Source organism: Rhamphochromis longiceps, linkage group LG18 (assembly GCF_057381845.1).
Source record: "Rhamphochromis longiceps isolate RC_006_pf linkage group LG18, R_longiceps_female_GT1.1, whole genome shotgun sequence".
Classification (NCBI taxonomy): Eukaryota; Metazoa; Chordata; class Actinopteri; order Cichliformes; family Cichlidae; genus Rhamphochromis; species Rhamphochromis longiceps.
This window is the reverse complement of record NC_140574.1, coordinates 16,663,730-16,679,507: the sequence shown is the minus strand read 5'-3', so window position 1 is coordinate 16,679,507 and position 15,778 is coordinate 16,663,730. Positions and strand designations below refer to the sequence as shown.

The following is a 15,778-nucleotide window of genomic DNA, read 5'->3' as shown; positions in this document are numbered from 1 at the left end:
TGGCACTACAGTAGTTAGCGAGGCTTCTCCAAATCACTGCTAAAGTGGAGAGAAATTTAGACTTGTGTTAAAACTAAGTTCATTAGTATGAAGATTACAGGCTAAACACTCGGCAGATGGGCTCATACTTTCAAATGGGTTTGAGTCATCCGTTGTACTCTCTTGTAATTTAGCTTTTATTGTGCTTCAAAATGATTTTATTTCAAATTAATGCAAGGCCATGTTTCCACAATCAATTTGAAGCCATATTTGGATAAAGTCAAAACTCTCTGTTACGTCTAATGCGCTGCACTTGCACCAAGAATAGGCACAAGGGACACAGTCCCTAATATCCTATGCACTGTCAGAGCTGTGCGGTGTAATGAACTTCTCATGTGCTTAAAGAATGATGCAGGATGCATGGCGAGACAACTGACAGCCCCGTAATGTGTTTCCCAGCAGCCGCCCGGCGACGAGCTCTCTCGATGTGTCGCTCGCCATAAACCCACTGGAAAATCGATGGCCGATAAAGAGTTGTGTTCAGGGGGAGCCCCCTCTGATTAATGCAGACTGTCAGGGAGCATCATTAATGTATTTCTCTTTTAAAGAAAGTGTATCAAATGCTCATTGTTTTGGGGAGTTTAGCTTGCCCAATGTGAGCTGGGGTGGGGGGTGTCGGGACGGAGGTAAACTGTGACGAGACCTTCCTTGCTGATGCTTCCAGTTTTATAGGTGGAGATATTTATTCTTGCTAAAGTGGCAGAAATTAAAAGAAAATAAGAATGTGTTTGATGTGCAGACGATAACGAGATCTGCAGACGTCCAGTCAAACAAAGGCCGTCAAACTGCACGTCCATTTTTGAAGACTTAGGGAACTTGCTTCAGACACTAGAACATTTTTATTATTTAAAACTTCTATAAGTCAAATTTAAGACGTATAATATCTGCTATTAGATTTAGAAAAGATTACGGTATGAGATCATCAACTAACGTGCCATTTTGACAACTTTTTTGTTCTATAAGTAGGAGTTTAACGTTTAATTTGAGTCATTGTTTTTGTCATTTTTGAGACTTCAGTGCATCTACTTACCCATAAAACACATAGAAAAAACACAAACCGTAACAGATCAAAAACTCGGGCGATGAAGTCAAAGGAGTGTCTGAATGTAGCTCTTGCAAGAGTGATTAAAGGTTAGTTGCAGCGTCAAAATCAAACACTTCCACGAAAGCGATGCATATTATAAATATAATTTTAGATTTGATGTGACTTACACTCCTAATATTTATAAGTAAATGCTTAGCTGCCTGATTAGAAATCGTAGTAATAGATGCAATTTGAATGTGAATTTGTGTTTTATTGTCTATCAAAGTAACTGTCAGTAACAAAAAGACGTAAAAATTCCAGAAAAAAATGAATATGATGAATTCTAGGTGTAAATGTAATGTAATATAAATCTGCATCTAAACATCAACAAATAGGAGACCCTCAGTATAACCTACTGAATCTAAAATTATTAAAGCACTCAGACATGATAATAGTTAAAAACCATTCATAACATTTCACATTAATATGACATATTAAGTCATAATATATGATAAGAAGACATAAATGCAAGATAACATCTTCCTTTTTTTCTCAGTTGGAGGCATTCAGAATAAAGCGTTTGTTTGTGACAGAGCAGAATTGGATTCAGTGTACTCTGTTTCACAAATTAATTTTTGAATTAAAAAAAGTGCAGAAACGGGATAATCACTTTAAATCTTTGAGTAGTTTCATTTAAAATTTGAGCTGATTGAGTTTAAAGTGGTTGAAAGCACTCGATGTAATTTTATCAGCAGTTAAAGGAGAATCGGGGAAATTATTTCTGTGTTTGTAAAAGTGTGGACTCTCAGAATCATAATGGTAACCGCCCTTGTTAAATTACTGGAAAGGTTAAATTGAATCAGTTTGAAGATCGTGGCCAGAATGCTGATGCTGATGGGAACTTCACTTTGGTTGAAAACTGTAGATCATCTTTCATTTAAAAACCATTTAAACTAAATTTGATGTTGTCAGTCTGCCACAGTCGACCCAGTGGAATCATTTTACTTTATATATGAACATGAAGAACTCAAACGGACTTAAATAAGCAAACCCTGAAAACTAAATGGGCTTTAATACCAATGTAGCACGTTTCAGATCATCTTTACTGTGGCTAAGGAAGAGGTATAAATGGACTGAAGAAGCTTACCACTGGATGCGGATTAGGAGTGTGATAAGTGTAATAATCTGGAATTAATGACATATTTACCTGCTAGCAACTGGACAAAGAAACAAAACCAATTTGCAGTGATGTTAAATGAGAACGCCTAGCATACAGTGCACCAACCCAACTAGTAACACAATATATTTAAGTGCCTGCTGCAAAATGTTTAACTGCCTTTATAACATTTATAATATTCATTCATCAAAACTTTTTTGGACTATGTTCCCTAACCCAGGCCAGTCGATAGTAAGCTAAAGTTTTGCTTATATTGAGAGTCCGGCTGTAATCCAGTATTCTGTTGTCCTGCACCTTAGTAAAGTAAGGGTTAATATCCTCTGGAGTCCAGCTGGGGATTAGGAAATGGAGGTTTAACTGCCTGTGCTAATGGTGGGTGTTTATCTCAATACTTTGTTTTGTCACTCCCTGACTCGCTCTCATTTCCGAAAGCTGTCCCTGGAGCCTCCACTCTTGTAATGGCTTAGCTTTCTGAGTGCCACAGTACAGAGGGAAAGGAATAACAAGATTCTCATTTGGGCTCTATACACACTGCCCACAGATACATGTATAATTGGCCCTGTTTTCATTCTGCTCTGTTGTTAAATGCACTAGCTATTAGGGTAGTGGTATTGGTGCTGATTTCATGTGTTTGTTTATTGTTGGAAGGTGTGCTCCTCGTTTGTTTGAGCACGAGTGTGTGCGTGTAAAAGTGTGCAGAATTGTGTGTGTCAGATAGATAAAGAGTGTGCTCTATCTCTCTCTTCCTCTCTGCTTTTTTCTTTCGGAGTTTGGTCGTGGTTCCCCTGGGGCCCCTGTCGCAGTAATGGCCTGCTCCTGATTGCTCTGATACAGGTTAGGAATATTGGCTTTAATGATGTGTAAAATGAGCAAGCAGTGCCTGTGACATTTACAGATGGCACCGCCTTGGCCTGTTCTTCCCAACTGCTCGTTAATTCACGGGAACGGCAAGCACTTCTTTAAGTGACTGCCTGATGCATGCATACGACACAAAACAGCACATCCTACACACCAAAACAATAGCTCACCTTATGTACCTCTGCACCTTGTCATTTCAGTGAAGCGCTCACGCAAATAGATGAAATAAAGAGTCCTCAAGGTGAAGAGCTGTTTGCTAAGTCATCTCAAAGGGTTTGTGACACCGGTCTCCAGAGGTCTTTGAAGGGCTTAGACAGATAGATCCAGGGTTGCAGACTGCGTTTTAGACAGCACAGCTGGGCTCAGCACCAAACCCCCTGAGGTGCTAATCTGGTCCACAGGTTCTCGATGGTACATCTGCTGCACATGCACAGCTATAGAGGAAGCACCATCCTCGAGTCACTGTCTTGTCTGTGAGGTTTCAATTTGATTTTTGCACATCAAGTAAATATTTTTAATGGCAACCAGTCAATAATAAAGGAAGTACTCAATAACATCGGTACAATAACACAAAGGAGACAGCTATCCCCTAAATGCACTTAAAGCATTATGTGTGAATAGTGGATTCAGGTCTAGAAACTCCTGCGTACAAAGTGTAGAAGACAGTATACTAAAATAAATAATAAAGCAAACAAAATATATATCTTAACATAACACAGAGCTCCACTTAGAATTTGTAGTAGATCACTATCCAAAAATTTAATGTTTAACATAGAGAGCAGGACTCGAAGCCCTGCTGAAAACAGGCAAAGCACAAACATATTAAAACATGAAAAAGAAACTGTTGTATTAAAGTTTCTGTTATATAGAAATATAAAACTGTAAAGAAAGGAACAGAGAGGAAGGAGAGAGAAATGGAGGGGCGAATAGACTTCCATATGACTCTCAGTGCATCTACATAATGAATATTTCCCTCCACCATTGTGAAATCGTTGGACAGAGTAACGCCTGAATTATGCTCCTGCGCTGAATCTATGCAGAGCCTATGACGCAGCCTGTGCTAGTGGCCGACTCCATCGGCAGCATTTATATCTGTGCGAGTTGCAGTTACACGTTACGAGACACATGTCACGTCACAGCAAAGCACACTTTTTATATGAGTGACAGAAACACAATTTTCTGACTGAAACCCTAAATTTGTCTTATTCTACACTTGTATTCCCAAGATGTAATGTTGATTAAATGATCATATGCTTCAGTGACTCTAGATGTGGCTATTATTATTTAGCAATTCTAGTGTCAGATTGAAGAGGTGTGTCTTTAAAAGTATAACGCAACGAGCCGTACTGGTTGCTTTTCTACAATTTAAAATTAGAACGTAGCAAGTTGAAGCTTGGGCGGAACTGACAATAACTGCTGTATCCCTAATTAATTTGTCTCTGTGAGGAATAATGCATGTCTGACAGTTTGGTATTGAACAGTTTGGCACATAAAGCGACTGGCATCAGTGTAACTTGGTCATTTCAGGCTGAATGTGAGAAGCAGTGTACTTCTGAGAAAACTGGCATCATGTGCTTTCCATCATTAAATGTGATTAATAACCTTGTAGCAGTGGTATGGAAAAGCTGCAGCCTTCCTCTAATGTTTTTGGAAGAATATTTACTGGACTACATTACTGCGGTAGTCGAGCCTGCCACAGATGAATGCCTGAACACGTTTTTCAGGATCATAACAAGTCAGAAAAACAGCCGTCTCTCTAAGATGAATGATGGTTGCTCACAGTCTGTCTTATAACTTCACTTGTTCACATTAACATATAACTTAAATATGAAATCAAAAAGGGGGAGGGGGGGTACAGTATCTTCCTTTGTAATTACATTGTAATTACACAATGTAACTACTTAAGCAGAGGTACTTAAAAAATCTGAACTCATGTAAGTCCAGTGTAGTTAATATGTAAAAAAACAACAACTATTTGCCATCTATTTTTGTATCTTGAAGAAATGTTTTGCTAATTAAAGTGCTTTTGTGTTGCTGCGAGGTGCCATCAAGTTGCGAATGAACCTGTGACTGAACAGTTTTATGATGCATTTAATGTCGGACGAAGATGTGTATCTTTATCTGTTCCTTCCTCTTTAGCTTTATGGCCATCACACTATAATTTCTTTTTTATTATGCCATGCTAATTGAGGGAAATCATAGTTTGGTCATTCCTCACAGTTTGTGCCTCCATTGGCTTTAAATTGTGTTCTTCCTCGTCCGCCCACTCGCAGAGCTGTGGTAATTTACTTCTAATTGGCAAGAACTTGTTGACCTTAGGCTCCCAGATTGATATGGTCAGGAGGTTAATGCTTATGTTAATGTGAGAAGGTGATGGTTCCTCTGTTAGCCGTGTGCTAACCGCAACAATTGAGTAATAACAGAAGCGCTAATGGTGCTTGTACAAGCTCATCATTGCAGGTGCCTGCGAGATAGCAGCGATACCTTTGACACTCGGTTCACGCTCAGATTTACTGAAACACTCTGACCTCGGCTCACGTGGAGCTGAATTGCTGCACTGTGTAGTGGAGCTGCATGTAATGACCGTACATGGGTCACACATAAAGATTCCTGCTGCATACAATCGTGTGCTACCTCCGTGGTTACACCATGTTTCACGTGTGTGCATTACTATGCATGGAGAATTGGATTTGTTTTGTCTTGTATACTCATCAGTTTAAGAAACCAGCCATCCGTCGCTTTTTTAATCTCCATAATGAAAGTGTTTTAATGCCTCCAATTTATTGCCTGGGCAGCCAACAGAATAATTAGCTTTGTTCAGGTTTTTAAAAAGATGAAAACACAAGTACAACAACATTTGAGTCTGAAAATCACAAATTATAATCAGATGCATTAGTTATTGTACCTGAAGGTATATTTGACAAGAAAAATGGATTTCTACTGTGGGTATTGCAATTATTCTTTTTTCTAAATGTAATTTTCTTTTATTTTCTTTCACCTATTTGCTTCTTTATCTTTAATGGTAGGCTTCTATCTTTTTAAAAAATATTGTAATCCCATCAGTGTTTTCTTATGTCACACCAACATAAAGACTTTTTCTACTATAAGTCTAAATAAAGAGGCTTCCAAGTCTTTATTGATTCTCTGTGACCTGAAGTCGATTCCACAAACTAAATCAGATAATTGAAGTCGGCGTCGAGCTAATTGGATTATTGCTTTCCCCCTGAAGAGATGGCTCTCCGCCGCGGCACAGGGATCGCTACATTAGTGGCGTCCATCAGACATCTGTCATTTAACAGCACAGGCTCGTGTCTCACAGCAAGGAGGGTGAATTGATTATGAATGGGGGAAAAAGTAGTAATTTCTTTGATTAGATGATTTGCCTGACAATCTTATCGCCATGTGATAGCCCTCATTTTATAACTCATACAGAAGCCGTTTATTGTTAAGCATCTCCTTGTGTTCAGATTTCGGAATGGATTGCAGTAAAAGCATCAATGCATCTGTGCAATTAAAAAACTTTTAAACTTATTTAATGGTAAATTATGTCAACACGTTTGGCAGTAAACAGCAGCACAGATAGCTTATCAGTAGAACTGTTTCCATTGGATAAAAGCTACATAGGAGGAGAAGAAGAAAAAACCCTTCCTCTTGTGTCTATTTGCCTCCAGTCCTCCAAGCATGGTTTATGCAAATGAGATGACTATTTGCATAGACATAATTAGGTAATTACAAATCATTTGGCTATGAGCTCAAGCATGTGCAGAGACCAGAGACGTTACACGGGTACAGTACAGAGTTAATGAATTGCTGCTGAACAGCAGAATCATTACAGCATGTGTTGGAACATATGTTGTGTCAGACCTCTTCTTTGCAAACGACAGGTGACATTTTCATAAATCTTAGTTAAACACAGTGAATGGATGGAAAAATGGATTCAAAGCAGCTTGGTTTAAAAATGTATCTGTGTGTTATGACGAGGAGGAAAAATTGGGGGATAAAGGATTAAATTTTTGGTAGTAGATTTTAGCATTCAGTCGATTCATAAAATAATTTTTAAGGATATATGACACAAATATTTATAAGCACCTGCTTATCTTGGACTAATAACTGTTGCTGGAGATGTGGCAGTTAATTTACAAACAATACAAAACATCTACAAAAACTCTTTGAAAGCTAGTAATGGTATACTCTGCATGAAAACCCAAATCTGGCCTTAATTGGTGTTCCGACAGTCTAAATCTTCAATTCTAGACACATTTTTAAGCTGTCTAAGATTTAATTTAAGTCCTGCTATAATACTGTGCAAAATCACTCTAATGAATGGCAGGTGTGTCACAGGAATTAAATGTAAGTGGTGCTCCCACACATTATTGCTTATTGACTAGTGGTTCCCTCTGTGACTGGGGCTAAAGTGACAGATCTGAGGCAGTGCCTTTCAGTTTCTGTTTATAAAAACTTACCAAAATGGTGTGTTAATTAAAATAATATTTATACACACACACACAAACAATTAGATTACCATTTCCAAAAAAGAACTGGGCAAAGTTGCGTGTGCCATTAAAGTTGTAGTGCGATTAGTCAAAGTAAGTATCAAATTCCTATGGTGAGAACCAAGATAGTCTCTTCTATGAGTTGAGCAAGTCAAGTCACTGCTTAAGTTATTCAAATCAAAGCCATGAAATGCAAAATTCTGACTGTGTCCACGAGTTAGATGTCGCATTTGGTTTGGAGCGGCTGCTTACTCCACATCCATAAATATATCGGACATTTGTTGACAATTAGTAAGCCTCCTGAAAGAACACACGTGGAAAGCAGTACCACATTAGCTTTAAAATGCTCAAAAGGAAAAACAAATATAGCACAAAAAACTTGCAACAAAATGTTAAGCATCACATCTGATACTGCCACTGTTTGTCTGCTTCATTGTTTACATTCGTATAGTGAATCATAGCTAAATAATATAATTAAAGTGAATCCACAGATGATTATAGATATATTTTATATTATCATGGGAAGCATTTTTTTAAAGTTTTAAGTTTAAAACACATAAATTAAAAAAAGGAACAGGATTGATATTTTTCCTCCTCTACTTTTTGTTTTGATCCCGAGGATGCTTAATAAAGATCGAGAGCTAATCTTGGACTATCATATTCAAGTGAGAGCTGTACAAACATCATTTTATCAAATGCACATTGTCAGCTTTAAGCAATGAACTCTGTAACTGTCAACAAAGCAGCCTCTGCTTTAAGAAGTAAGAACATGAGCTGTAATGCCATTCTTCTGGTGCTCTGCTCTAACTAACCTGACCAGTGCCAGAGCCTCATATCAAAAACTGTAGAGGACAATTGCCTCCCAGACTAGTCTTTCTGGTAAGACATAGGCAAGAGTTGACCAATCCCAGAGTTTTAAGAGAACAAATGTGTCTGCTGGTGAGATTGCCTCTGATAAAGCATCATTTAGTTGCATCTTTGATTACAGAAGGGTTGACGACTCAAAGAATAAGCAATGTCTATCGATGTGTTTGCACAGATAGCTTCTGTAGAGCTCAAATAGGGGAGGTGAAAGTTGGTGACCTTGACTTTAGCAATGCTCGAGACTCTACAGGTTATAAAGCTAACTTTGCAGTGACTGTGACCCTGATGCGGTATAAGTATTTTTTCTGAGTCTCCAGTGGTTTCTGATTGTCTTTTAGCAATGTGTTTCCAGTTGAACCACCAACACAATTTTTCTGTTTAACGTTGGATGTGTCACCGATTTCTGAGCTGAACTTCAAATCATCTGTTTTAGGTCTAATTCATGACTATCAGTGTCAAGTCAAGCTAATATATTAGCTGGTCAACTTTGCAGCACGTCACTCTCATACAATAATTCTTGTCTATCTGTACTATTTATTGTTAAAAGAGGCTAAAATGACCAAAAGATGTTTTATACACATTCTTACCAAGCATCTAATTATCTAATCAATACTAATATATTGTGTGTCTTTTTTGTTTTGTTTTCCAGAGCAAGAGGATTCCTTTGAGTTCGTGATTGTGTCGTTGACGGGTCAGACGTGGAACTTTGAAGCGTCCACGTATGAGGAGAGGGAACTGTGGGTCCAAGCTATCGAGAGCCAGATTTTTGCCAGCCTGCAGTCTTGTGAAAGCATAAAGAACAAGGTACAGTTTGTCATGAAGGATAAAGAATATCAGAGGAACTGGACAGGGTTGGCGATTATCATCTAATCAAAACATCGTCGTGATCGTCATCATCGTGCTACATTTCTCCCACTTAATTTACATTCCTCTTTTTCTCCTTCTTTCCAACCTTTATCACGCCTTCACCCTCCTCTCTTCCCCCACTTCAAGCTGTCACATGTGGGAGGTTGTCAGACAGGTGCACCGCAGTGTGGGGGATCTCTTATTAGAAGTGACAGACATCAGAGATAGAACACGGCTTGTGTCAGCATACTGGGGAGACACATCCTAATTTTCATATTCATATTTTCTCTGCCTGTGTCTTTTCCCGAGACTTTGAAAAACCTTTTCTCTCTCCCTTTGCTTGTTGTCTATAATTTGAGTCCAGCTATAATTGTTTGCTTTCTCGTGATCGCCAGTGAAATAATTAGTTCCCGTTGATTTATTCTCACCTTCATTTCTCACAGTCTCGGTTGGGCAGCCAAAGTGATGCAATGGCCATTCAGTCCATACGAAACATGAGGGGGAATAGCTTCTGTGTGGACTGTGACGCACCAAGTGAGTATAACTCTCTACGGTTAAAACACATCTGAACACATTGTCTATTACATATGAAATACAGATATTAAAGGAACAGATTAAAGACAAAAAACCCAACATTCTTCCCCTCTTTTGGTGACATAACAAAAGGTAGTAGAGGTCAAGATTTTGAGAGGGTTTTTTAATCTTTAATTTATCACGTCGTGCGTAAAAGCAAACAAACAAAAAAAAAAACTTCAGTTTTCATACTCCTGTAACCAGATTCCTTAGTTTTGTCAAAAAATACTTTAAAAACTTTCCATACAATGCACCTACAGTGCAACAGGGCACAAAAAAGTCCACTTAGAACATTAAACACTTTGTAGGAGAGTTGGTAATGCTATATGAAAATTATGACGTCATATTATTAGATAATAAAAGTGGGTTGGGTTTGCATTTGGAGGTGCTGCTACATTTGGGAAGGTGCAAAAAACTACATTTTGGGGACCAAACAGCAACTGCAAAGGTTTTATTTGATATCGAGTCATTTCTACCAGCTTTTCTCAAGTTAGAACTAGTATTCAGCACTGTTAGAAGTACTGCATCTTGCAGTTTTGGCAGATACTGATTATTCTTGTCTGACTAATTTAATTGTACTGGGTTTTTTTCCCTGAAGAGGTTACCAACATTAAACCATACTCAAAATAGGTTCATCACAAATTTCCTGGTGAGGCTTTCAAAGCATCTCTTGTTAATACTTTTAATTTTTTTATTAATTCCTATCTTCTGTCACGCAGACCCCGACTGGGCCAGTTTGAACTTGGGTGCCTTGATGTGCATCGAATGCTCAGGCATCCACAGGAACCTGGGGACCCACCTGTCTCGCGTGCGCTCTCTTGACTTGGACGACTGGCCGGTGGAGCTCAGCATGGTGATGACTGCCATCGGTAACGCAATGGCCAACAGTGTGTGGGAAGGCGCTTTGGAGGGGTACACCAAGCCAGGGAGCGACAGCACCAGGTTAGCATACTTCTACAAATAAAGGTGCTGCTTAATGAAGCGTGCAGAGATTATAGAATGAGAAGGCAGCGCTGTCTTCTCTCCATTAGCTGCCATTTATTAGCCACCCACATTTGAACAGAGGCAATTCACATCGCAAAATGCTCCATAAGAAGCACCAGGGGTCCATAAATGTCAGCCTATTGAGCCAAAAACACAGTATTTTATGTCTGAGCGTCAGTCCATCCTGTACACACTGATCGCTGTGCTTCTCTTGTATCAGTCACTGCTTTGTTGTTATCAACAGTCTCTGTTATGCTTCTGACCCTCTGTCCACTGGAAAACCATATTTCACCAGAGGAATGTGACATCATTTTGCACTTGCCTGATAAATGCTCTGACTAGCTTCATATCCATCATGTTTGTCATTTGATATGTAAGTACTAATCAAGAGAAAATTAGCAAACCAAAACCACATCTGAAACAGCTCTCTGTTCAGGCTTTCTTTTAAGATCCAGCATGTGCCGATACGTCTGGGACTTTCTCAGCACTGTTTGCAAAGCCAGTGTGTTTTACTTTAGATCCTGGCGAGCGGCTCTTGTTAATCCGTTTTTCTTAAATGACACTTTTCCATTCACCTTGTGAACGCCTGTCCTAACCTAACCCACCCCGACAAATACCTTTTCCCTTTCTTCTGAGATCTGGTAGGAGGATTGTTTATCTCTTGGTGACAGGTGAGGCCTAGCGTTCCCGCCTGACTAATGATCTGCTGTGTGGCTGTGCAGGTAATTAAGCACACCATTAGGGCTAAACCCCACCCTGAGAGACAAGCCCTCAGGTCCCAAGCTGCCCTGTCACATATCCATCATACAGGCCTGGGTCATCACTCTGTCTGTCACACAGAGACTGTCTGTAGGGTCTCCCTGGTGGCATTAGACTGTTTAACATCACAGCTTTGTAACTTTAAGAAAGCAGGACGTCTGGTTACTTTCTTTGCTAGTACCTTTGTTTTTACATTTCAGAGACTAAAATCTTTCCAAATTTTAATTAAATATATAATAAAATTAAAACAATATGGCATTACAGGGACCCTTTTTATTGCAAACTAATTAGAAAACATTTTTCATACCAACTTGATAACGTAGATGTATTTTGATAGTATCCAATCAATGTGGCCAACCTGTCTTATAATGAAACATAAATAGTGGTTAGGTTTAAAATTTTAATGTAACAGACTTTAACATGGTAGAGGTGTAACATCTTTGTTTTGTCATTTTAAGCCAATGCTTAGTAGATTAAGACAGTATAATATGTTAAATAGCAAGAATGTGTTAAACATAAATGAACCGCTCTCACTTTATAATGGTCCTACTTTGTAACATGAAAGGACTATTGCACTGGGGCAGCTGTTGCTCAGGAGATAGACCGGGTCTTTTGCTGGTTGGAAGGTCAGAGGTTCGATTCCACAGCTCCTACAATTCATGTGTCGACATATACTCAGGCAAAATACTGAACCCTGAGTCTGAGTGTGTAAATGTTACATAAAAGCACTAAGAGGGTGAATTGCAGTAGAAAGTGGTTTGAGTGCTCAACTAAAGCACGATATAAGTACCTGAACCGTTTAGTGAAATTCAAACTGTTGGTGTGGAAGAGAATGTATTAGGAAGATGTCACATTGGGCTATGAAAGCTTGATGAGCTGGTCATTTATTTTTGTAGTATTTTGGACTACAAATAGGTTAATCGGTTGAAACCTCTAACTCTAATAAGCACTTGAGTGATTATGAGTGGAAACGGTCATCAGTTCCCGGCCTAATTCCAACCTTCGGGTGATACTATGGCTTGATTGATGTGTGCATTTTAGACCAGTGCACACTTTGTTTACAGTGGTGCTATTTACAAGCCAAAAGTGGCATATAAACAGTTAATATTACACTTATAACATATTGTTGCTACATGCCAAAACTTACTGTTGGAGTTTCATTAATTATGAGTGTAACCTCCATTGCTGCTAATTCATAGTATTTTTTTCCTGTGAGTTTAACCTTTGAAATCACTTATTATAGCTTAGATCTCTTAATAAGAAAGCAGCATAAGGCTGTAAAACTGCAAATTGTATCCTTTATGAACTACTTTCTTTAGGAAATGCATATTTTTCTGCTCACAGTTGGCCCACATAAAATGATCTGTGCAACATTGAGCAAGTTTTCAGTTATTTTTCCTCTTGGATTCATTCTCTGACTCTCCGGCCAGTTCAGACCTGAATGATGGCCTACAGTTGTTTATTGAATGGTATCTGTGTGAAAGTGCTCCACTGTGGACTTGATGAAAGATTATTGATGTTGATTTCTCTCCCTACCGCTGTCAGTCGCACGTCGCCTCGAGCAGGAAGGTTCTTCATTGTCTAAAAAATCCGATCTTATCCCGGAGCAGCATCTCCATTAGTTTTCACTGTCAAACAATAAATCTCATTTGCAGGATAACTAATCTTTAGCCAAAAAACAGAACTTGGAAATATCATATATGGACACCGGTCATTTAGATGCTCTGGACTTTCTGCTCTGCTTTGCATCGGACTATTTTGCTTTATCCTGAATGATGAATTCAAACCAATTTAAAGGGATGCGGTTTCTTTTATTATTTTTATTGAATTCTGACGCCACTTCTGTGGGTGCTTCTCTTAAATTGAGCACCGCGCATAAGGGAGAATTTTAATTGTGTCACACCGGTGACATGCAGCAGCTTTGTGATGGCACCCAGGCAGGCGGTGTATGGCTCCTGACTTCTACTAAACATTAGTGACACCTAATCTAAACGATTCAGTAACTACCTGAATATCAAGTCGGCGTCTGATAGAATGTCTCCTGCAAGACTAGTTTTACCCCTTTTGCATTTTTGAGATTTAACTTAAAAGCACTCATCCACAAGATTGTTTTAGCTTATGATATTCGGGTGCGAAAGAACACAATATATAGATTTGTCGTACGCGGATCTGCACAGCAGTGCAATTGCTGGCGTAGAACAGAATGATTACAGACATCATAATAGAAAGCGTGTTAATATGCATGGATATGTACGTAGGATTACCTGCTTTTGCAGAAGAATGCAAGGTACCAATAAAGCATCATTTGCAATGGTAGTAATTTATTTGCTGTAGTTTTGTTTTTTTAAGCATGAGCTATTAACTAGACTTTTTTGTCCGTGTGAGAATAATGCAATTAATGTAATTCACAAATAAATACCCACGCACCAGTATGCGTGCATTTAAAGGATTTTTGTTATCATTAGATAAATATTTCTCAATGTTTTCTAAGTTGGTGTTAAATTTGAATATTTTTGGAATAGGCATGTTAGACAAAGTCTCTTTGGCTTGTTATAATGCAGTTATAACTGCTATTGATCCACCAATAAATGCTCAGGGCTTTCAGGTTCTAATGAGCCACCAAGTCTGCTGGTTTTCGTGTTCTCTTCAGTTTTTTTAGTCCTCATCTTATAGGATCTCTTCCCAGAACGAAACAAGGAAAGCAGTTCGATTAACTAAACTGCTCTTGTGCTAACGCCTTACAGCCAGCAGATTTATAAATAATTATTTATTGGTAGAGCGGTAAAGCTTCTTCAGTATCAAGTAGTGCCAACATGCTAACAGCAGAAGTCAGATCTGGCCAGGATACAGTTAAATGTGTGATAATAAATCTGCGGGAGCTGTGCATTGTGGCTGATCTCTGCAGTCAGCATATTGCAGGGGAGTTGTTCTTTTAATTAGCACCTGGGAGTCGTTGTGTTTTGCATGTCACCTCTAATTGCGTGGCATGTTTGTGATAGAAAAACACTACAGATTATTTTTACGGAAACTGTGGGAGAGGTCTCGCGGTTAACTTTACCCCTATCCTTTGCCGCGCACACACACACACAAAAAAATGAAACACATACACAAGACACCAAGACTCATTTGGGGGAGATGTCCTGGAGCGTGGACGGATGTGGACGGCTATCCCTCACTGACGTGGGCCTCTCACTGTCACCCTCTGTAGGCTCCGCGCTGCCCTCGGCCACAGGCAGGTAATAGCTCTGATGAGAGCCCTCCACTTTGTTTCAGAAATAATTTGCCACTCCTGCCGCCTGCAGGGGCTGCGTGGTAATAAAAATGAATCACACCGCTAACCTCTCCAAACCTGGCCCCGTTGCCTTTTTTAACCCCTTCTGCTCCAGCAGTGCCACCTTGGCGTGCCCTGCCAAGTTCTTTATTGCTGCTTTAAATAATAATAATAATATCAGCCATAAACTTCTGTTTTAGGATCTCACCAGATTGGCCTCTGTGCTGCATATTAGTTCCCAAAACATGGAGCAAAGCTTCCAGGCTACTCACAGGTTACGAGTGCGGGAACACCAACTCACCAGAGAGATTTTAGAATAGTTGGCCTTGCCAGGAGCCCCGGTGGAGGAAGAGTAATTAATTAAGACAAATGAATGACTGGGCCTTACCATGTCCTCTGCCTCTGTTTCTCTCTAAATGAAACCCACAGGTCAGTAATTAGCCCTGTGTGGGAGAAGTGGTACTGTAGTCACTAATTGCCCACATGCCACCGGGTTTCAGGGCCAGGTGGACATAGAGGAAGGACTGCTTCATTGAAGAAGGGGCCTAAGCCATGAAATTAAGATTCAATATTGTTAGCATTAAAAAATAAAGACTAATAAAGAAAAAGAATCCAACCCAACTGCTTTATGTGATCGAGATTTTTTTTTTAAAACCTGCGTGCACTGGGACGCACACTTAAGGGGGGCATGTGCTCGTCGTCCCCTCAGCTTTGTATGTGAGGCGAGGGTTCAGCAGGGGTTAACAGCATGAGCATTTAAGGGTGTTAGTCTTGCTGGCACAAAAACACAGCCACTCCATCATGAGGAGGCTGACAACCTCATTAATGTCACAATATATTCAACTCATCCCTCTGCCTGCCTACAGCAGCCAGATGCTTTTCCACTGGCC

At 39.4% G+C, this 15,778-nt stretch overlaps 1 protein-coding gene across 1 annotated transcript in view; it reads left to right on the top strand.

The window, feature by feature from the left end:
* The window catches only part of agap3 (ArfGAP with GTPase domain, ankyrin repeat and PH domain 3), a 73,471-nt gene that overhangs the window by 48,877 nt on the left and 8,816 nt on the right, over positions 1-15,778 (top strand). The window contains exons 14-16 of the mRNA XM_085388275.1: positions 9,105-9,259; positions 9,745-9,835; positions 10,594-10,816. Of these exons, the coding sequence (XP_085244401.1) occupies positions 9,105-9,259; positions 9,745-9,835; positions 10,594-10,816 (469 nt within the window). The remainder of the gene's footprint in view (positions 1-9,104; positions 9,260-9,744; positions 9,836-10,593; positions 10,817-15,778) is intronic.